This window comes from Leuresthes tenuis, unplaced genomic scaffold (genome assembly GCF_036924035.1).
Source record: "Leuresthes tenuis unplaced genomic scaffold, fLeuTen1.0.hap1 SCAF_23, whole genome shotgun sequence".
Lineage (NCBI taxonomy): Eukaryota > Metazoa > Chordata > Actinopteri > Atheriniformes > Atherinopsidae > Leuresthes > Leuresthes tenuis.
The window spans coordinates 17,123,480-17,145,315 of NW_027325377.1; the positions used below are offsets into that span (position 1 = coordinate 17,123,480).

At 42.7% G+C, this 21,836-nt stretch overlaps 1 protein-coding gene across 3 annotated transcripts in view; it reads left to right on the forward strand.

The window, feature by feature from the left end:
- magi2a (membrane associated guanylate kinase, WW and PDZ domain containing 2a) overlaps positions 1–21,836 on the forward strand; it is a 181,829-nt gene that overhangs the window by 35,917 nt on the left and 124,076 nt on the right. For 2 of the 3 annotated variants that reach the window (XM_072377463.1, XM_072377464.1), the window contains exon 2: positions 15,449–15,565. In XM_072377463.1, coding sequence (XP_072233564.1) covers positions 15,449–15,565 — 117 coding nt within the window. Of the gene's footprint in view, positions 1–13,695; positions 14,018–15,448; positions 15,566–21,836 lie in introns of those variants that run through there. The other variant, XM_072377465.1, reaches the window with a different exon arrangement.

Sequence of the window (21,836 nt, forward strand, 5' to 3'; positions counted from 1 at the left end):
TCATTCTTTTCTACTTAGCTGAATGCAGCTTTTGAATGTGTTACAGTGGAAATTATTGCCAATTCAGCGACAATTCATATCTTTGTTTTTTCTTTCCCCAAAAAGAATATCGAATGCTTGCATCGTTTGAAAATAACCGTGACTCCAGAACCGCTTTTCATACTGAGCTTTGAATTTCATCACTCCTTCATTCAAAGTCAGCATGTGCCCAAGTGTAATTGGGCGTGAAGGCTCCAGGTGGTTTGGCCAGTACTTTCAATCCTCGCTTTCTACAGTGTGTGTCTAAAGAATAGTTCAAATAAAAAAATGCACAGTAAGAAAGTAGTGTTTGAATATAACTGATGAAGCATGCGAAATGGCCGTTAGTGTTTAACGTCCTTGTTTGTAAGCCAGTAATGTAAAATCATCACCTAAATTATCTTGGGAAGTCAGGATTAGTACCAGAAACTCTGACAGATTGGATATTTTCCAACATAATCACCAAAAGTCATTATCAAAATGATGTTAATTCCAAATTGGATAGCAGGACTTTCCAATATATTTTCTGTATTTCCCTCACACACACACACACACACACACACACATTCCATGAATCATCTCAGGCGTCACTTCACATCACCTGCGTGCCTTGTTTTTGCAGATTGCATGGTGCTATTTGTCCGTCCACTCACTTTAAACAGTTGCTCTGGCTTTGTTTAGTCTGCAACAAGTCACATTATCGGGCTAGCCTCCTGCCAATAGTTGTATCTTGCGCAAGTGACACAGGGAGGCTGGCATCAATTAGGCAAAGCACGACAAGAGTGTGGCAGCACATCAATGTTTATTTCATCTGCATATAAATGAGATTGGGTTTTAGGGGGCCATTTGCTGATGAACATCTCCCTCTCCAGAGTTCTCTGGCTAAACCACTCGTGTTATGACAGATAGGGGAGGGGGTGAGACAGTTGGAGAGCAACAGGAGGAAGAAAACGAGGACGATGAGAATCAGACGAGGAGACATTTTAGGGCTGAAGGTATTTGTTCTCGGTGAGCTGGCTCGATTTCTGTTCGGCAGCTTGGGCTTCATTTAATTTGTAACTGAAACTGACACACCGCCCCATCTGTAAACATTTGCGAAGAAGAGACTAATTCAAAGAGGTCAGAGGTCAATTCCTGGCAGCTCACTGGAAGCAATCTCAGCAGTTTGACGTTGATGCTAATGAAGTGTGGAGAGGGAACTCGCACCTGTGGTAGATTCTGAGCTGGAGACTCGATTGTATGTCTCGCTGTGTGTTTCTACTCGGGGCCCCTCAGGGCGACTGGGGCCAGGGCTGCAGCCTCAGCCTGCATGGAGCGCTGGAATTTGTGCCCGGGACTGGGAGTGCAAGAGGGCTGTACAGATAGTTCTGTTGGGAAACCGATAGATGGAGCTGCTTGAAGAGTTCAGAGTCCTCTATAGCCTTCGGCTTCTTGAACTCTGCAGACCAGCTGAGATGGGACATGACAGGTGGAACTATCGCCGGTGGCCCTTAGAAAAGAGCAGAGAAGCAGATTTGTCGTACAAAATACTGTACATGTAAACTTCACATGTTATGGGAAAAAAAAAATCTTGAATATTTTAAACGGCCCATTGCCTTTTTTTCTATGAGCTCAATCCTGGAAAAATCCAAAGACTTTTCCCACATTTATAATGAGCATTAAATGATTAGGTTTGTCGGGGCTTTCTGCATCGTTTTATGGTGGAATTTTTTCTTCTATAAATAAAGACAAAAACCTTTGCACAACATCCGTTTCAGTTTCAGAATTAACAGAAATGTTTGACACAGTGAACACATCCTGAAAATGGATCTAAAATGATAACATTCTTCCATTTATTTTATTATTGGAGAAACATGAACAAATGGTTCAGTCACTCGCAGTCTGGTGACACTATTTCATAGAAATATTCTCCATAATGCTCGTAGCAGTTGCAGTTATACATTTAACATTCACATGCCGTGTTTCTGCAATATTTATCTAGCCTTCACGATGTCTTCATTTTCAGAGCCCATCTGTCTGCGTTATGCTGTGTGTGGCATGTGCTGAGATTGAGAACACTGAAGAAGCTTTCAAAGCAGCTCCACGGAGAGGCCCTCTCTATTCTATTGCGCCCTTGAAGTCACGAAAGCCTTTATGTCAAGTGCTGTTTGCCCAAAAAGCCCTCCTCCACTTGAACAAAATCAAGCACTTAAGGGAGCCCTAGTCAGTAAATAGACAGTATAGATCAGTAGTGGAAAAACTCTCCATCGGCTGCTCTGTTGTAGCCCTTCAAACTGAGGTCAGTTTCCTGTGCCAGTCTTTTTATGTGGAACTGAAATGGGTCAAAAGTTAATAGGATGAAAAGCTTCTCATGCATTTTTGCCCTCTGCACTTACACACAGTGGTAATCGGTCTTATCAGTACCTGCTTGCAAATGCTCTGTGTTCACCATTTTGAGATTTGTAATTAACCTCGCATGCAGAAAAATCAATGAGATGCTTTGTGCAGGCATTGTTGCGGGGAAAGTCGACCGCCCGACACTGTCCTGTTTAAAAGTGGGTTTTCTTTAGTTACTTGCACTCTATTTCAGGGGGTAACGCATCATTTCCACACTCGGAGTTTAAATGCTTGAGCTGATGAAGTGGTTGGTCAGTTGCTTATTTTCTCTTGGATTCTACAAAACCAGTCTACAAGTTAAACTCAAAGTCTTAGAGTTCTCATATCTGCACTATAACAATATTTGGGATTGAAAATAGATATTGAAAACATCAAAGTGCATAAATATCCAAAGTGATTAGATGTCAGAAGTGGGCTGGATAATGAAATTCAGAAAATCAGACTATGCAACTCCATCAGATCTCACAATTTTAAAGGGCTGTTGAGAAACATGTCAAGTATCTGTAATGGAATTAATATAACTGTCAGGCTAGAGGCGGTAATGAAACAATTTACAGAGACGGATAACGGAGAAATAGTCGAGGGAAGTTCCATGATGAGACACAAAGGGATGGGTTTGGTTGCTGGAGAAAACTCAGAGCTGTTAGTCTGCTGTCCTTATCGGAGTGAAACTGGAAGTGTCTCTGATTTATCGGCTGCAGTTTTTTAATGCATAAGCCAGAGTCAAAATCAGTGCTTTAATCCAATTATTGGTAGCCTGTTATGTGGCTGTTTTACAGGGAGGCAACATGAGCGAATTTGTGATGGTTGACTGGCTGCACTGTTTTGGCTGAGCTGGGCAGCTGACCTGGATGAAGCAGATTTACTCTCAGTGTACTATACGGATGAAAGAAAAAAGTATCCTGAGAAACTTTAAAGAGCTCATCTCAGAGACAGTTACTTACTTCCTCCATCTTTAACATTCTAGCTGCAGTGATTAGTAGCCTGATTAATAAACGACTAATCTAAAATATGTCAATAAAAGGTGCTGAATCTGTTTCCCTGTGTTTTGTGCCAGGTGGAAGCTCACAAAACTGATGAGAGTGAGTTAAAAGCTCACGCTTGCGAACCTCTGTAGATTTTTAGCATTTTTGAGACCTTTGACTGTTTTTCAAAGAGCTGAGGAGATCCGCGGTGTTGAAATGAAAAGTTCCGCTTTAAATTCTTATAGCTTATTTCATTAGAACTGTGTAAAAGTGAGGTCAGATGTAATCTCGAGCCAAGTTAAAACCCAAACTGAGCGTAGTTCATTCCTATGCAAATGTAGAGCAGCCGATTTCCATGTCTTCCTCTAAGTATACAGATGACCTTTCGCTCAGGATCTTGTCCCAGATACTCTTACGCTTAATAAAACACTGTAGGCAGTCAGGCTTCAGAACGCATTTCCCTCCCTAAACTTCCTCTGCGCACCACATCAACTGCTTGTTGAGTGCTCCCTGTACTGCGATGAAGAGCTTCAGACGGATTCATGTTGAAATCCTACTGAGATCTGACCTGACAAGCGTTGCTCTTGCAGTTATACTACCTCACATGATCTGCGCTCACTTCTCAGCTTCGACTCAGCACTGCTCACCAAATGTTCTTATCCAGAGGGTACAGAGTCGTGTTAGCTGTTCCCAGCTTGTCCTCGAACGTTCGTCTTGAGCGAACTCTCTGGTGCACCTCGGTCTTCCTGCTGTGTGTTGGTTTGTCCACAAAAGCCGTTCTGCTGGGAGATGTTAACTCAAAAGCTGTCCTCCACTTTGCCCAGAAAGATCTGATCTGGAGTCAGGCTGCCAAATGCAATCGGGCGAGTGGGCCTTTGAAGTGTGTCATGATTGGCTGTATGTAGTGGCTATTTTGACAGTGCAAGTTCTTGCTGGCAGTTGTTGAAGCAACATTATCTCTGTGGGCAAGCTTTCCCGTACGTCAGTGAGAAAGAGCCAGTGAATGGCTTTAAACCTCAGTGTGCTGGTATGGAGAGAAAGATGCGTTTGATGGTAGTTTGTGTGTCTGAAATCAGACATCTCCCTGTGAGTCTGCAAAGCCCTCCTGCCGTTCGCCCCATTTGAAATTCAGTTTCCAACAAATATTTCACTGACATTTCCCCCCTGAGCCTCACATTGTCACAGCTCATTAAAACATAATTGAACTGCATATTCAACAACTCACTTTGCACACACGCTACTTTCCCCCATTACACTTGCTAAAGAAACATTTACACAGAATATCGTCCCAGCTCTGTTTGCTCTCAGAAAGCTACATGAGCCGCTTACACGGCCGCCTTATCATTTTCTGTAATTCATCTTTGCCAGCACAAATAAACATAGCGGGCGATGTGGGATATGCAAAGTGTGATTCGGAAGCAACATTTTTAATCTTTCTTCCATCAGCATCTATTACCAGCGCTGCCGAGATCAGCAGACCGATGCTCCTGGGCTCTGATTGGGTTTGTTCAATTAAACCTGCCCCAGCAAGGTGTAATGAGAACTGTGCTGTATCAGTGACAATTCAGAGGCAGTCATTACAGCTTGGCTATTACCTAGTGACTCATTAATACCAATAAGTCCTGTTTTATGCAACTTTGATGCAGTTGCCCTGACTCACTCATCATCCAGGGACAATCAGAGGTTCTTAGTCAAATAAAAGCCTGCAAAGATTAAAGTAAATCCCAATTCTTCAGGTCTTTATAGGTGGGTTCTCTCCAGGTACTCTGGTTTCTCTCTCATGTTGATTCTAAATTCTGTAGAAGCAAGTGTGAGATTGTGTGGTTGTTTGTTTCTGTGTTGGTCCCACAAAGGACTGGTGACCTGTCCAGGATGTTCCCTCCCTCTCGTCCCAAAGCCAGCTGTGATAGGCTCCAGCCCTCACTCATTGTTGCTATTAGCTTGCAACAAACCAGTTCAAAATCCAGCTCCAGTCCAGTGTTATCGCCGAGTTGTCTTCATCGCTGAGAGGATTTCTTCTTTAGCATGCTATGATTGGACACCCGTCACAGTGATGTCGGCTGAAGGGGAGCCCAGCGGAGATGTGGTGGTGTAGTTGTCCTGTCAGACCAGTTGGATTACACATTGCTACAGGGTGATTATTGATCTATTTTCCAGCTTAAAAAAATGTTTCCGCCTACTACATTTTTAAGCAGCACGGTCAGATGAAACAAGCTAGAACCTTAACCTGTTTATTTGATTGTTTTATTTGATAGTGCCTTGATGCAAAGGAAAACTTTATACAGAACTGTGGTAGGATCATTAGGTCTGAGCTGAAGTGTGTGTGTGTGTGTGTGTAATATTTGAGCGATGTTAATGCTGACAGCTCATTGTAACTGCTGGAGTTCGTAGCATTTAACTTTTGCACTCCAGTTATAATTGATAGAATGGATGGCTAAAACAGCAAAGAGCCTTTCACTGTGTGATTTTACTTGATAATCACAATAAGATATCAAAGTCCATTCTTCAAATCCCAGACTTGAATAGGCTTATCATGGGACAACACTTTTGTGATTTCTTTGATTCCCATCACTGGGGTCTCTTGCTCCTGTGCGGTACTGTGATAGAATTAATTTAGTTGTGGAGGTAATTTAATTGTCAAGCGCTCCCTTTTAACCTTTTAACACCGTGCACGTTTGGGAGCCACAGTCTCGGACTGTTCTTTTTTTTTTTGTATCCTCAAACTGTGAGACCAGCTGCCAAGGTGAGAGTATTTCACACACTGCTGGATGTCACTTAGCAGCAGTTTCAGTGTCCATGCTCTGTTTGCACTGCTTCCCCTTAAAATCGTCATTTTCCATCAGGACTGTGTTGAAACTGTGCCGGTGTCTATATGAAGCCAGAAATAAACTGTATGCATCATTACATGACTGAAGGTGGACTCTAGTTTTCACAGAATCTGCTTTGTAAAATAACTTTCAGCAGTTTTTGGGGTTCTGCGGAACCGGCATCCGTCGCTGAACTGATCAAAAAAGCTGTTCCCATCCACCTTTTTGGGGCTAATTGCTGAAATCAGGATTGTTGGCTCAATATCACTCACAGGATCCATTTGAAGCCTAAGATTTATCATGTAACATTGTCTACTAATATAACTCTTCTCACTGGCTTTGTATATTAATAGCTACAAGCAGCAGATGAGGAGACATCTGGAATAACAGGCTGTGTGTGGGTTGAAGAAAATCTTTACAGAAGAAAAAGTTAACTACAACCTAAATGCACAAAACAAATTATAATGAGACGGTGGAGATAAAACATCCTCCCTCTCACCTGTTTTTTAAAATGATTTTGTTCTGTTCAGATAAAGACAGGAAGGTGCGTCATTCCTGTTTTACCCTTGGAAATGGGCCAGTTTCCAGGACTAGCTCACTTGGTATCATCAGCAAAGTTTCTGCAAGGTCCTTGTTTTGGCAGTGGTGCCGTATAAGCGGTAAAGGGCTTATAGTATCTATTTTTGGGTTATGCAGTGGCCACTGCTGGCTGTGACAGTTTTGTTCACTTTGGATTCTTCGGTTCTCTTCCTTTCCTCAAAGTACTGTTCACACTTTCAGATGGTTTTGTGAGTGGTCAGCAGCCTAAATTTGGACATCGTGTTCACTAAATTGTTAAATGGATGAACTGTTCAACTGAATATAAGAGCAGGTGCTGCAAGGGGGGCAAACAAGCCGGTTCAGTTCCTCCGTTTCGGACTCTGATTCTTAGTTAAGGTCTTTAAATGTAACATGGTTCGCTGTTGTCATCAGCAAAAATTCCTTTCATTGGAATTCACCAAACTCAATGATGATTATTTCGACAGATGTGTTTTTGCTGAGATGAACAGCATCACAGCATCAGAAAGCGTCGCACCGTGCCATTCTGTGTAATCAGTCCTTTTAAACAAAATTTAATCGGCTTAATCAGGCAAAGACTCTGCAGTTGCTTCTTGAAACTGCTGAAGCGACACATGCATAAATAAACACCACTATTTAAAGATCACTGTGTTTTCTTTGACAAATATAGAAACCAGGAAAAAGATGAGAAGGGACAAAAAGAGAGGTAGCAAGAGAAATCACTCGAAGGAGAGAAGATGGTGAAAAGGGCAGGAGAAACAAAGGGAACGGAAGTGAAAGAAAAGGAGGAAGAAGAGACGATTGAAAGGCCTTACACAATTGTGTTCGCACAGTGAGTGTTTTTGAAGTTCTTTTCTGTTTAATATATTATTGGCTGGTCACACCGCAGTCATGTTTTCCGTTAGATGTTAGCTGGCCTGATGCAACTCTGAGTGATACAGCAGGGAGCGGATCCAGGAATTCAATATCAGAACCACAGAGGATTCACATTTTCCTGACCAGGAAGAAGCCCACCGTGACTCTAAACTGAGGTTAATGCTCTTCTTAGATAATAAAAACACAATTGGGGCTGTACGGTGCTGAGGAGAGTGGACTGGTCATAGTGCAGCCTTGAGATTCAGAGATTTACGTGGTGGCATAACCAAACGCTTGAGCCCTCTGCAACAGCGAGTGGCTTTTAGGTTGAACCTGCCAGTGAAATCAATGCGGGGAGCCAAATATAGCTCAGCCTGCGTAGCCAGGAGAGACAATATAGATGTCTGGTCAGCTGTAGCTGACAAATATGGCTTGTTTGCTTGTGAAAAGGAGGGATTCGGAGGTAAAGAGGCTCAAATTGAATTTAGTGCTGGGACAGAAAGTGGTGTCACCCGTTTTATGGTTCAGCTGATTTATGATGACGGTGCCGTGGAGGCCAGTGAGCGGTCAAGACATCGTTTAACATTCATATACAGCCTCTGTACACTGCCTAACCTTTGGCACACATCGGTTTGCTTTGCTTCACCTTATAGTTAGAAGCTTTCTGATGGACCACTGAAGTGGGATACCAAGCTTCGCCATTATATAGAGCATATATATCTGTTTTTCACCTTTGAGTGATTTAAAGGATGAACGGTGGCAGACTGGGGGGATGTGTACTATTTAGAGAATTTCTGCCAAGCAGATATTCAGAGCATAAATAAGAAATTAATAAAGATGACGAGACCCTGCGGAATTTAGGCACTGTCAGTGTATCCATGCGTACCAGAGCTGCAGCTGAATATCATTAACACTTTTTATGTAGAAACATAAACAGAATACTCAGACAATGTCTTTTTAAAATGTAAAGTCCCTCTGTGATTTCACTCATTAATACTACAACAGGTTGATTGTCAGTGTTCATCTAGTTCTGTGGCCTGCATACAAATCGCAGCTGGTTTTCGCCCAGTTAGCATTCATGCATGCAAACAATTTGTTCAGCAGAGGCGGGGCACCTTGTATGATCGCAAACACCTCCCCACCCCCAACCAGGTTCAAATGAAGTTCAGCCAACTTTTTAGTTCACCGTCGTGATGCTAGCAAGATCCCATTTTGCAAGGATTAAACGGTGCCACATGTCTGTTCTCATGGTAGCTTCAGTGTTGTGAGGTACCAGTCTGCTCCGCCATGCTGTTCCTCATCAGTCCAGTGCACGATGGGCACGTGAAGGACGCATTCCATTTCCGTTCCAGCAGCACTATCAGCGTCCCATTCCGGGTTAAAATAGAGCAGGCCTGTCCTGCCAGGAGACAGATGCTGCACATTACAAACACTCACATGCTCACACATAAGAAGGCAGCTGGTGGGCTGAGTGAATCTTCCACGGTGACGGGTGAGTTGGAGCTGGTCAGCCTAAAGCAACAGAAGGAAGGTGCAGTATGTAATCACCTGTGGGACCTGCAGACTCCGTGTGGGGGTGTATCACATGCTGGTGGCCTCTGATTTCTGAAAATGAGCACAGTCTATCGAAAGATTGCTTTACGTTGTTAATATTTTATGAGGGAGAAGAAGAAAAAAAAAAAAGGAATTGAAAGTTTGTTTTGTTTCCGTGACGACAAAACGCTGAATTTAAGAGATACTTCCAAAGCACCAACTCAAAATTCTCTGACAGCTCATTCAGAGTGATTTATTTGTATCTGATGCTGCTTTCAACAGGATGCCACCAATTGACCTTTTCTCCCAAAACGGTAACAAATTGCAAACGGGGCTCGACAAATAAATCTGTTTTGTTATTAGAAGAAACTGTTTTATGGTTTGGTTTTAATCTTTCCATCCACTCGTGTCCTCTTCATGAGAAATGAGCGCCTCAACTAAAAAAAACTGGACTTCTTAAACCTCGGTGTCCCCAGTGGTCCCAAAACTTCCAAAGCTGCTAAATGCTTTCTTTTTATAATGACATCAATATACAGTTTAACATTTTTATTTGTTTGTTTTTTGGAGATTTGCTGAAATAAATGTCATCAGTTTTGGTTTTTTGTCTTTCTTAATGACTTAAGTCTCAAATCCCCAGAGTTTTGAACTTGTATCCCACTTACTTAAATCCTGTGCAACTTGCCTCTAAACTACAGTATATTTTCCATTAATTGCCTTTTAATCTAAAAGTAATTTAATTGGCTCTTGAAATTTGCCGATCTTTCACTATGGGCACAACTCAAGGGAGGTGTAATGAGACTGGCATGTGTTATGTTTTAAAGTATTAATCTTCCACTACTGTGGTAGTTGTAGGAGCAAAAATGTCCCACATCAGTTTCAGTCTTTGTGTGCATGTTAACTCCCTCCAAATGCCAGTTGGTGTTCATAGATTCCAGCACTTTCATCACAGAGTCTGCTGACAAGGTTTCTAAGCCCATTCCAATCTGATTATTTTGATTATGAAAACAGCTGTTTGCTGGAGCTTGCTGACTTTAATACACACACTTGCACACACAGTGTGGTAACGCTACATATGCAGACGGATGCCCTCGAAGCGTGTGTGATGAATATTGTCAGCCATGCTCTGATGACAATGCCCCGAGCCGCCTGACTGTGAGAACATACTCCATGCTAGAGTTTTCTGAAAGAGTAGAAAGATTTCAGACATGTGACTCAACTGCCACAGGGTTGCCTAAGTCTTGGTTCAGCATTTGGTGTGTGCCATAATTGCATCCGTTATTTAACATAGAGCTCTTGTGTTTACTCACGTTAAATGATGAAAAAATAAGTCAAAAGAACCTCATCAGATGTTCTCTTTGGGCGTCACGCAGATCTGATCATTTGGCAGAGCTTGAGTGCCTTGTGTGCATTTGTTTGCGTCACACCTCTGCTGTTATTAACACACCAGAGCTTTATTGTGTTATGAATAAGGACAGATGTAGTTTTTTTGGTGCCTCCAATTCTCCTAAACTGAAATCGGCCGTGAATTTTGTTCCATTTTGTCCCCAGACAGAGATGAAGACATCTAAAGTAGGTTCCAGAGGAGCTGTTTTGAGTTGCAATATTCCAGATACGTTCCAGAAGGCTGGCTTGTGTGAACGTAAGTGTGTGCAGTATTGGCTCTGGACTTTTTGCATAGATTTTGCACACAGCCCCCTCGTAAAAGCTCCTGAGGATCAGCGGGTGAGACATTGTGTTAATAAATCATTCGAATCTTTCAGGCATTAACTCCCAGTGTGCATGCTGGAAAGGGTTACTGCTTCCACTCATTCATTTGTTTTCCATTCCCGCTTCATCCATTTCAGGATGGCAGGGGGCTGGAGCCCATGCCAGGTGCATTTGGCCAACAGAGAGACAAGCAACCATGCAGGCTCCCACTCACCTCTGTGGTCAATTTAGAATCAACAGACAACCTATCATGCATGTTTTTGAACAGTACCAGCGGAGAACCCATACTGCCACAGGGAGAACACGCAAACCACAGCCAAGATTAAGACCAGGAAACAGGAACTTGCTGTAAGGCTGTAAATGATGACAGCCAGCAATTCATATTGTGTAATGACGGCACTAACAGTTTGAATGTCAGCTTCTGAATTATAGACGACCATGGATATATAAAAACACACTGCATACCCCTGACATGCATAAAGTAGCTCAGACTGAGAATTTAGACAAATGACGCCCTTTGTCGTGAAATGTAATGCGGCGCAACCAGAACGCGTTGCACACCTCTTTACAAAGACTTTTCACATTAACAATGATGATTTGGAGACACGTATATGAACTGTTTCAGATGCAAACAAACCTCATTGAACCACAGTTCTCTACGTACGCTGTTTGCTTTCAGCTATTTAAATGAGCTGGAACAGCGTAAATCGTGTGTGTTTGGACTGCTCCGAAGAGCTCCACCTCTCCCCTCATTCATATCCTGCAGTGACTTCGAGAAGTTCTCTTTCTAAGCGAGACTGGTTTGTGCCTGTGTATGAGGCGCTTTGCTGTTACACTGTAGCACCTCTATCCCCCGAGGGAACCAGCTGCTCTCTTGTTTTTGGACTCTCCACAGGCTGTTTTTTTTCTCTCTGTCTCCCAGGAGATTTACATGAAACCTGCTGAGCTTCAATAGGGAATTCTCTTGTTCTGCTGAAAAAAACAAAACATTTTATTCAACCATCTGTTTAGGAGTCGGTTATGATTCCTGCTTGGGGTTCTAAATTTGCCAGAGATGCCTCCTCAACAGCAGGGAAGAGTCCCTTTTTATGGTGTGTCATGCTAAGATGATTTCAAATGTCTTGCAGGCTTTAAGCCATTTGCTTGCCCTTTCTCAAGGTTAAAGCAATAATAGACTGATGGCAGTGAATGAAGAAAATAGCCATATCCTTTAGGACTGTTCAGCTGATTGGCTCATGAAACGACAAGCTGATTTTTCTCAGATGCTGTATCTTCTTGTCTTCTTCTCTCATCTTTCCCCACTGTTGGTGTCGTGTAAAAGATGCACGATGATAATATCTCTGTCAGAGCTGGAGGAGCTGATGGGGAAACCACCTTGAGAGAAAACAAGTCAGCGTCACATCTGTTTAAATTACGTCCTTCAGCTTAGCACACCTGACTGAGTCCAGACCGGTGGAGTTGTTGCAGGAATTGGACACGAGTGCATCATTTTGTCTACAAACACACATGTTGCCAGTATTGAGAAGAAGCCCATCCACCTGTGTTTGTTCTAACTGCTGCCTATTACTTAAGCTTATCTTCTCTCAAGACACACAAAGATAACAGTACTAATATGACAGTAAACCAATGCCTATGACAAGGATGGTGATCTTAAATTAGATCAAATTCCTTTGGGAATGGTTACTAAAGTGTTTCACTATTCAGAGTTTCACAGTTCGGTTTCTTTTACTCCCACGTGGCTGCAGCAGTGGTATTAATCTGCGAGCAGATGGAACGGCTGAGACAGTGCATCACATACAGCAGCAGTGCAAACAGAAGGACATGACATATGTGCAGAAAATATAAATGGAAGAAATGTACAGGACGTGACTTCACATATATGAAGGTTAATCTGACTCTGGCTCTGTGTTCAAAAGTGTACTTTTTTGATGAATGAGAGACGCAGAAAAACATGGGGAGCATCCTTAAACACTTTCTTTCCAAATTCAGTACGGACATCGCAAATAGAGCCTCTGAGCTTTTAGCTGATGTGTATTCAGGTTAGGTTCTGATTTATTTGGAAAATAAAACGACAGGTGAAGTGTGAAATTGTCAGATTTTTGACAGGGGAGAAAAGAGGGAAACTGGTGATGCAAGTCAACGTGTCAGTTCAATCCAAAATATGAAGGAGCTCATCTTGGTCGAACGGTCAACATAGAAGGTTAATAAAAGTTCATCTTGACTTTCCCATTTCACTTCAATGCAGACATTCCTTCAAAAAGTCTATTAAAAGTACTTTTTAGATTAATGTCTGCGTTTAGTCATAATGGGGTTTGAAGAACTGATTTTTCTGACCTTTTTATGTGACAAATTCTGAATACTGTGTCTGAATCTTAGTTATCTTAGTACAAATATAGAAGAGTAAATGTTAGTGCCGAGAATTGGCAAGAAAATGAATAGGTCTGCTGGATGCTTGAACGGAATCGAGAAAATGATGACCGCTTATAAACCAAGAGTATACAAACGGCAACTTAATTAGTAGGAAGATTTCTCTGTGGGAGAAAAACGGTACAAAACAATACCAGTTCTGGATGAAGCCTGATGTTTAGCTTCATCACGTGCTTTCTGATGGTAGGAGAAGGTCATGACCATGTCGATGCCACATACAAGCAGAAGTGTGAGGGGAAAAAGAGGCTTCAGAAGCACATGTAGTACCCGGTGCTGCAGATGGGGGGCGTTACAGGACCTGGGAATCTAGATGGATCCAAGAGAAAGGAAGGATGTCGGTGTGATAGGTCCCCATTGCCAGAGCTGTGCTTCAGCGGTCGCTCTCCCTCACTCGCAGTAACACACACACACACACACTCACTCACTCACTCACACTCTTCTTCCCCTCCTCTTTCCCGCTCTCTCTCACACACTCTCTTTGCCCCAGTGTATCGCAGCCACTCTTTCCGCCGCGCTCTCTTGTTTCATCTCACCTCCGTGGAGTGCAGGGAGAGGTGATTCCACTCAGGCTGGCTGGCAGCAGCTAGACTGGGCAAACAGGGGACGGAGTTGAGGACCTGAGGGACGGGACTCTTCTGTGGGGAAGGGGGATTCCAGTGGGGAAAGATCCGGCAAAAGATTTCTTCCAGTGGAGATTTATTTGCATCACAACACCAGTGGAAAGAGGACGCTCACTCTGCACTGGCTGCACAACTGCCGTCTGCGCAAGAGGTGCCATTCAGTGTGTTAATTTGTGTGTGATTTTTGAGTGTGCTCACCTTTTCAGTATGCAGATTCATTGGCTTCTTTTCTTATGCAAATGTTTCGAGGAAAAAAAAAAGAAAAAAAGGCTAGTTGTGCTGCTCCACATCCTCGACAGAGACACAGTCCCTGTTATTCAGGTTTGGGGGATGATATTGAAATGCTGAATTAGTCCAAGATTAACGCATGCATGTGTAATTGTGTGTGTGTGTGTGTGTGTGCACGCAAATTTCTGGAACCCACAACAGAGGAGTCAGAACGTGTTCAATAATTCATGGCAGCAACATGACAGAAAACTTCGAGACTAACCTAGAAAACTAGGTTGGTCTTGAAATAATGAGTTGCTCGTTAAATTTCTCACAGTGGGCCCCCACCTTCTGTCTGAGAGTGAGTGGATAGTTGCATGTTTGGCTGCATCTGTTGACACGTATGCTCGCCAACATATCATGCTCTGGGAGCCCACAGGGGATGTTGAAGGTTAGACAAATGAATTCTCAGCCTTTGCACCAACTCCTTCTGTCTCTCTGCCTCTCAAATGCAGATGAGCAGCAAGGATGACAAGTGTGTTGATCATGAGGAATCCCTTAAGTAACACCACACGAGCAGCCCCCCTTCATCGCCAACCTGCCTCCATTTCAAATGTGATTTTTATGTATGGAGAGAACAGAGGGGATGGAGTATTTGTTGGGGTATGGGGGGTGGAATTTAAGCCCCTTTTAGCTTGCCCATTTCTTCTTTCTTGCCTTCTATCTCTCCTGTCCCTCACCTCTTTTTCTCTGGCATCCCTCTATCACTTTTTTTAAGATTTTTATTGTCTGTCCCGCTGAGCCTGCCAGATTTACTGGTTTTATGAGGGAGATCATTCTCAGAACTAGGATTGCTGGAGAAACGTATAGAGGAGGGGAAAAAGGAGAAGGGGAGGCGCGTCAGGTGAGGGTGAAGGCAAGGAGAGAGAGAGAGTGAGGATGTGGGAGGACTCTGCGGTGATTTATGTGTAAACGTCTCTCCGCACGTGTCCGGCTAGCACTCCAATTAACACCTCCACCAATCCACGGCTGTACTTGAAAGATGCAGAGTCTGACGGAAAGGGCAAAGTGTATTCAATAGGGTTCATTTGTTGAGAGGATTTGAGGGAATCCAAACAGTTCACTGTGGTTTTTCAGGGATTCTGGGTCATTTGTTGCTGCTGTGTTTTGTACTTCCTCTGCTTGCTCTTGAAGTTGAATAATGTAAAAAAAACAAATCCGGCTGTCCCCATTCCTGATTAAGGCCTGATTAGGATCTTCCTGTTTTTTTTTTAACTCCTACAGGAACAGAGATTTGCCATGAATGTGAGTTATTTTAATTTGCAATTAGCGGCCTGATCTTCATCACTGATAACGGACATCTGTGTTGTTCCAGGGGGCGTAATAGACAAAGACCTGCGCCACTACCTCAATCTGCGCTTCCAGAAGGGTTCAGTGGACCACGAGCTGCAGCAGATCATCCGAGACAACCTCTACCTCCGCACCGTCCCTTGTGAGTTACCCTGTTACCACCTGTCCACCCTTTGTCCACCTTCACTCACCTCATCGAGTGAAACACTTGCTTCTATTTTCACGGGCTGGATTATCAGGGAGCAAAGCGTGGGATGACAATAGCTTCAGGTGCACTGTGCGGCAGCTTGTGTGTTGTAATATGATTAATCGAGGGAGTTATAGGAGACAGACTGCAGATTCCCACAATTCAACTCCAAAGTTTTCATTCCAGCCTTCCTGTTTCCTAAATGTCCCTTTTTTATTTTTAAAATACAGCTTGCAATACAAGCTCTCTGTCATCCATGTTTAGCTTGACACACAACACAGTTGACAAATGAATCTATGATTTTTCAGCATCTACAACTAAGTAAAGTGTTTATATATCTACAGCAGCTTCCCAATCTACTGACGACAACAGTCGCATATAGGCGAAAAGTTAACCTGAGGTGAGATTTTATTTTTTTTCTAGAGGTATTACTCTAGTCGATAACCACTAGTTTGCTTTCACAAGCTCTTGGAAAGTAATGAATATGTATAAATTCATATGCTAGAACTTAAAAACAGTAAGGTACATGCACAAGTTAGGAGTGTGTTTTCCCTGCTTGCCATTTCCTGTTGGTGTCAATGTCTTAAATATTTGTCTGTGTGGGAAACGATTGACTTCTGGGGAGTGCTAGTTTAGCTGGAATCAGCCTTGTCTGGAAGTTCGACTATTTAAAATCAAGTGTTGACTGTGGCTCTGTCTCTAATTAGCTGCATTAAGTGCCTCACAAGAGCAAACAGTTGTAATGGAGTGTTATGTAGACCATCAAAGATAAGATTTGGAGGGCTTTAAGCTATTGATCCTTGGTGTTTTTAGCTCAGGGTAGCATTTGAAACTGAATGCTTATCCATGTTTTGTATCCTTTGAGTGTGTGTGGCCTTTATCAGATTTTTAAATCTCCTAGTGCTTTTATAGGCTTCAGTGAACTGATGTTTAATCTATATTCCTGTTATTCCTATTTTCCATTTATTTGCAGAATATATGCTGATTGCCATCAATCAGTCGGTTTTGATATTAAATCGTGTCTTTTTGTGTGTTTTCAAGCTCTTATCTGAATAGTGTGTGTCAGCCTAGCTGTGCCATTAGGCCCAGCTGTCTGATGGCCAGCTCTCCCCTGAATCCCTAATGGAGGTGCATTCTTCAAGGCCAGAAGCAGGCAGATTTTGCTGGATGCACTTTTCTGTGTCCCTGTTTGAAGGGGAAACATCGGCAGAAACAAAAACCAGCTGATTGCTTGCAACACAAGCATGATTTCCTCTCACATTCTCTCATTGAGCCGCTGTCGGTGAGACATTAAAGATAGAGGAGGTGGTGAACTGTGGACAGTGGGACAGCAAACGGGAGAACAAATAGGAGTGAGAGAAACATAAAAGGGAATTGTGGGGTGAGAGAGTGGAGGCATGATTATAGGGACCTAGGCTATGAAAGCTAAATAAGTAAATAAACTGCATATGAACTGGAGAGAGAGAGAGATGAGGGGAGGTTTGTGTATTAATGAAGCTTCAACAATGGGCCTCAGTGCTACAGAGAGGAAGAGGCTTAGTCATGACTGAAGTTGGCTTTTTATGGATGGATGGATGGATGGATGGATGGATGGATGGATGGATGGATGGATGACTTAAATAAAATAATCATAAAATAGTGTGCTATAAAGCTGTCAAACTGACCACATCACAACTCTCTGTATGTGGTCCTGGCCTTCGTTGACAGTGTATCTCAGTTTGCTATAACATCCAGCAACTGTACAGCAAAATCAAATTCTCACAAGAAAAATCCAATCAGCTGTCATTATTAAGACAATTTCTTCAGATATTGCTAACGTGTTGAAGGGCCAGCGTGAAGGAGGTAATGACATTTAGCAATTTAAATCGCAAACGGCAATCCAATTAGGTACCCTCCAGCAGGGCTGCCGCTAAGTTAGATCGAACTTAAAACACAAAATCATGTTCCTTTGTGCCCCTGTTCCCTCCACTGGAGCGACAACCACTTCATAGGAAATGCTGTGAGCTGTAACCCTTAAAAGCATGTGTGATCAGCGTTGTTTTGTCTTCTGGGCTTACGGCGGTGGTTATAGGCTGCACATCTTTGAATCTGATGTTTGCTAACTGTCGCGGACGGTATATTTTTTATTAACTTCTCGCAAGGAAACCTGCTGAAGTTGACTGTGCTGAACAGCAGGCGGTCAGACGACTTTGAACAACCAATGTCAATTCACTTGGATGTGGAAAAAGCAATAGTCTTGTCCTCGGCCAGTGTTTGATTAGTCCCTCCAGGGGTTCCTGTAGAATACTGGGTGTGATTTGCTATTTTTAAGAAAATAAAAACACAAAAAAATGTCATTTTCATGCAGTTCTACACAGATAAAAGCGCTGACATAAAAGGGCTTTATTTGGTACACCTCTGTTAAACTATTAAAGAAAAGAACTATGGTGAGGCCTGCTGTGTAATATGATAAGTGATGAATATAAGGGGGCCTAAGGACCAATGAGATGAAAATGAAAGGGACAGATGCAAAGTAGTTCATCGCAGCAATTTAAACATAACCTTTCAGCGGTAAAGAAAAGATATTTTTCACAGGGATAGAGGCTGACGGGCCGAAAGTGGGAGAGTTACTGACACTCACACCAGTCGTATAGCTTGGACAGAGTCGGTGAGGACAGCTAAGGCTGTGCCGGCTCTCAGACAAATTGCCTGGTTGAAGTCCAAGGTCAGAGCATTAATAGCCCCGAGCTCATGTGAAATCAGGCCTATCGTCTGGTAATCCACATAGATTTGATGAAGAAGATAGAGGGTGGAGTAAAAAAAAAAAAAAAGTGTGTTAGAAGCCACATTGTGCTGATCGAGTATGGTGGAATAATTTAGGTAGAATTGAGCTGAAAAGCACGGCAATTACAGAAATAGATTTTTGATCTTTTGGCTCCTGACTTTGCACAGTCATTTAAAGACTCCAAATCTGAGCGGTTAAAAAAAACAAAAAACATTTGAGCTCATTTTTGAGTGTTTAGACATTTAGAGTAGATTACCAGAAGGTCAACAGACATTTTAGAAAATTGAAGTGCTTCTCATGTTTCTCCTGTGTGCCAAGTCAGATATAAATATGTGCGACGTCTCTTTTGCAAGGAAATGAAAAAACGGAAAGTCACTTAGTCTTTCGTGTACTCAGTTTTTTCTCTTTTTGCCCCTTGTTTGGCTCATTTTCACCAAACTTTTTCCGGCCATTCTCACTCACCACCTCGCCTCGTTTTTTTTTTTTTACTCAGTGGACACAGAAAAGCACTTAGTGATGAGCAAATGAGGTGTCCCAGACAGTGTTTGAATAATACAGAGCCTCATCGCCATTTTACCTGCATTTGACCTTGTGATGATCAGCTCCTTTATAAAGTAGATCCACACGTCGAGACTTGGACATGACCTCTTAAAGCGACATCACGGTGTCTTCGTGTGATCCCATTTAGGTTTGAGTCATCTATCAAAAGCTTGATGATGTCTGACATTATTTAATAACCTCGGGAAAATGATTTCATGGTTGGTATCTTTTTTTTTACCATCCCTTGGTTGGGGTCCAGCTTGTAGGCGGATGTCAGAAGGTGTGACAATGGCACTGAAATCAGGGGGGAGTCTGAAATTCTGACAGAAAATAGTCCCATCGAGACTAAATGTTCATTTGAAAGCATCGTGCAACCTCTGCTTTAATAATATCTTGACTTTATAAGTACAAAACCATCATGCTGTCATGAAGTTTACTTTTCAGGTTGGTTCCCTTGTTTTGAAATGTAACCAGAGGCTCTTTTTACAGTAAGTATCCAAAACCTTGTTGCTACCATTGATTCCGCTCCGTCATGCTTCAGCTTGGCTGACATGTAGAAAATGCAAGAAGCCATTTGAAAACAGAGATGGAGCCCTTCAGCTGTAAAGCTCAGCGAACATTTTGCAAGCGGAGACATAATGTAAATGGAGGATTTGATGGGAACTTGATTTTACCGTGCTCTGTTTGTTTGCATGTGCAAACAACATAAGCTCGGATAGCAGGAAGTAGTGGTTGAGAGACTGTGACGTGAAGGGGAGCTGAGTTTGCTTTAATGGTTGTGGCAACTGTGTGCAATACTAATGGCGTGCAGATATGAGACAGTTCAGGTCCATATATCTGTCCATATTTGATTGTATTGAAGTCTTGCATCTTAACAGGAAGTACGAATCTCATTTTGTCTCTATCTTATCTTTCTGTCTTTCCCCTTTCAGCAGATTTACTGTGCTAATTGCTTTCTACTTTCATTCAAGGTGTCTTTTATATTGAAGTCACTTTGCAACCTGTAAGATCACACTTGAATTGTATTACCTGCCAGCCACTTGTCACTGGCTCTCCTCTCTGTCTGTAGTTTGTCACTTGTCTGTGTTTCTGTTTAACAGCCTGATGTCTGATGGATGACAGCGATAATCAGGACACTAAAAGAACTAACGGCACTCCAGGGCTCGCCAGTTTGTTATTTATCATCTCAGTGATGGAGCCAATAAACTTTAGACGGGTGAACCCGTCCAAGGAGGTCAGACAAAAAAGAAACAAGCACATTTGCTATTTGTTTGCTTGTGCATTGTCTTCTCATATTTCTCTTTGTGACGATGATCAGGCAAATACCTGTGTTCAAAAGCTCACTTTCTCTCACTTCTCCATTTACTCTGCTCTCTTTTTCCTCTACTCACTCACTCATTGACTCATTGCAGGCAAGGGTGGGGTTTCCATGGCAACCATTTCCACTCCCCGTCTGCGTCAAAGTCTCGACTCCTCTTAAATTCTCATGCCGCTTTCTTTTTTTCCCCCCTTTCCCCCCCCCTTCATACCTGTCTTCTCCCAATCCCCTCCGTTGACTTCTTAAGAAAATCTACCACGACAGATGAGACACAAGCGCGTTGGAAATGTGATTTAAATTCACACCTCTTCAACTCACAAGTGCAGCATTCAAATGATCCCTGACTTCTTCAAATGATGTGTGTTTGTGTGTAGAGGATGCAGGTGAAGTGAAGGGGGGGGGTGCTGGGAGGAGGTGACTGGCAAAGCGGGACACAGATGTGGATTTGCCGGGTGGTTAGCGTTACTTCGAGCTCGGTGCTTGACGGCAGATGCGGCCTACAGACGTGAAAGGGGAGAAGTGTGAAATTTGCTCCGTAATTGGGCAACATTACACAACCACCTTACCTCCACCCAACGCCTGTTTGCAGAAACCCTGCTGTTTTCTGCCACAGTAACGGTGGTAAATAAAAAAAAATCCATGACATGTCCCGGTCATGGTCACCAAAACACACCTCTAAAAATATAACATTTTAGTTTGTGTTTTTCATCATTCAAATGCATAATTTAGTAACTCACTTATCATTTGTAATGAGAGCAGAAAGAACTGACATCTTACTCTAACAGAGCTCGGTTTGACTGGAGCTCACGGCTGCCATGACAGTCTGCTGGATATTCCTGGAATCTATATGTACTGATGATTGAAAATGACAACTTCTTTTAGATGAAAACTGCACACAATCAAACCTGGTGGATAGGAGTGTGAAAATGGACCTCAGCTCTCTTAATTGTGTCCACGAGGAGCAGTCGAAGTTGTCTTATTCATGGAGTGCTGTCACTGTAAAGCCCTCGGTGCCAAAAAATTAGCTAAATTGAGCTTGGTCAGTCAGAGGTGTGACATTTCATTGGAGTAAGCTGTTTGGGTGCAGCTTGCTTTCCAAGTCACACATTGAGCAGAATGTAATTAATAAAAGAAGGTCTCGTATTTAGAAAGAGCAATACTTTACATCATGTGCCATGGGACTAAATCCATCACTGCAAATCTGGGACTCTTGAGGACTCCTGTCTCGCCCGTGGGCCATCTTATTGCCTGTCCAATAAACGTGTTGACGCTGCCAGATCCTACAGTGCTTAGTTTTCAGCCTGACGAATGAAAAATGACCTAGTCTCAACTGTATTTCTCCAAAGTACTCTTAGTGTGTTCATTCTTCTTTTGTGCTTGGTATCCAATTTGGCAGACAGCACAGGAAGGTGCACTGTACCCTGGCCTTGTCTCTGAAGAAGTAGATGAAACAGGCAAACAAATAGTAACTTGACAAGTTTTCTCCCTGAATCTACAGCCGTGTGAAAAAGAAAGCAGCCCATCTCTTAATTCTAAGGTTTGTCTGAGGTTGTATTTAAAGACTTAGACCTTTCTATGGACGGAATTAAAACAGTAAGTCGGTT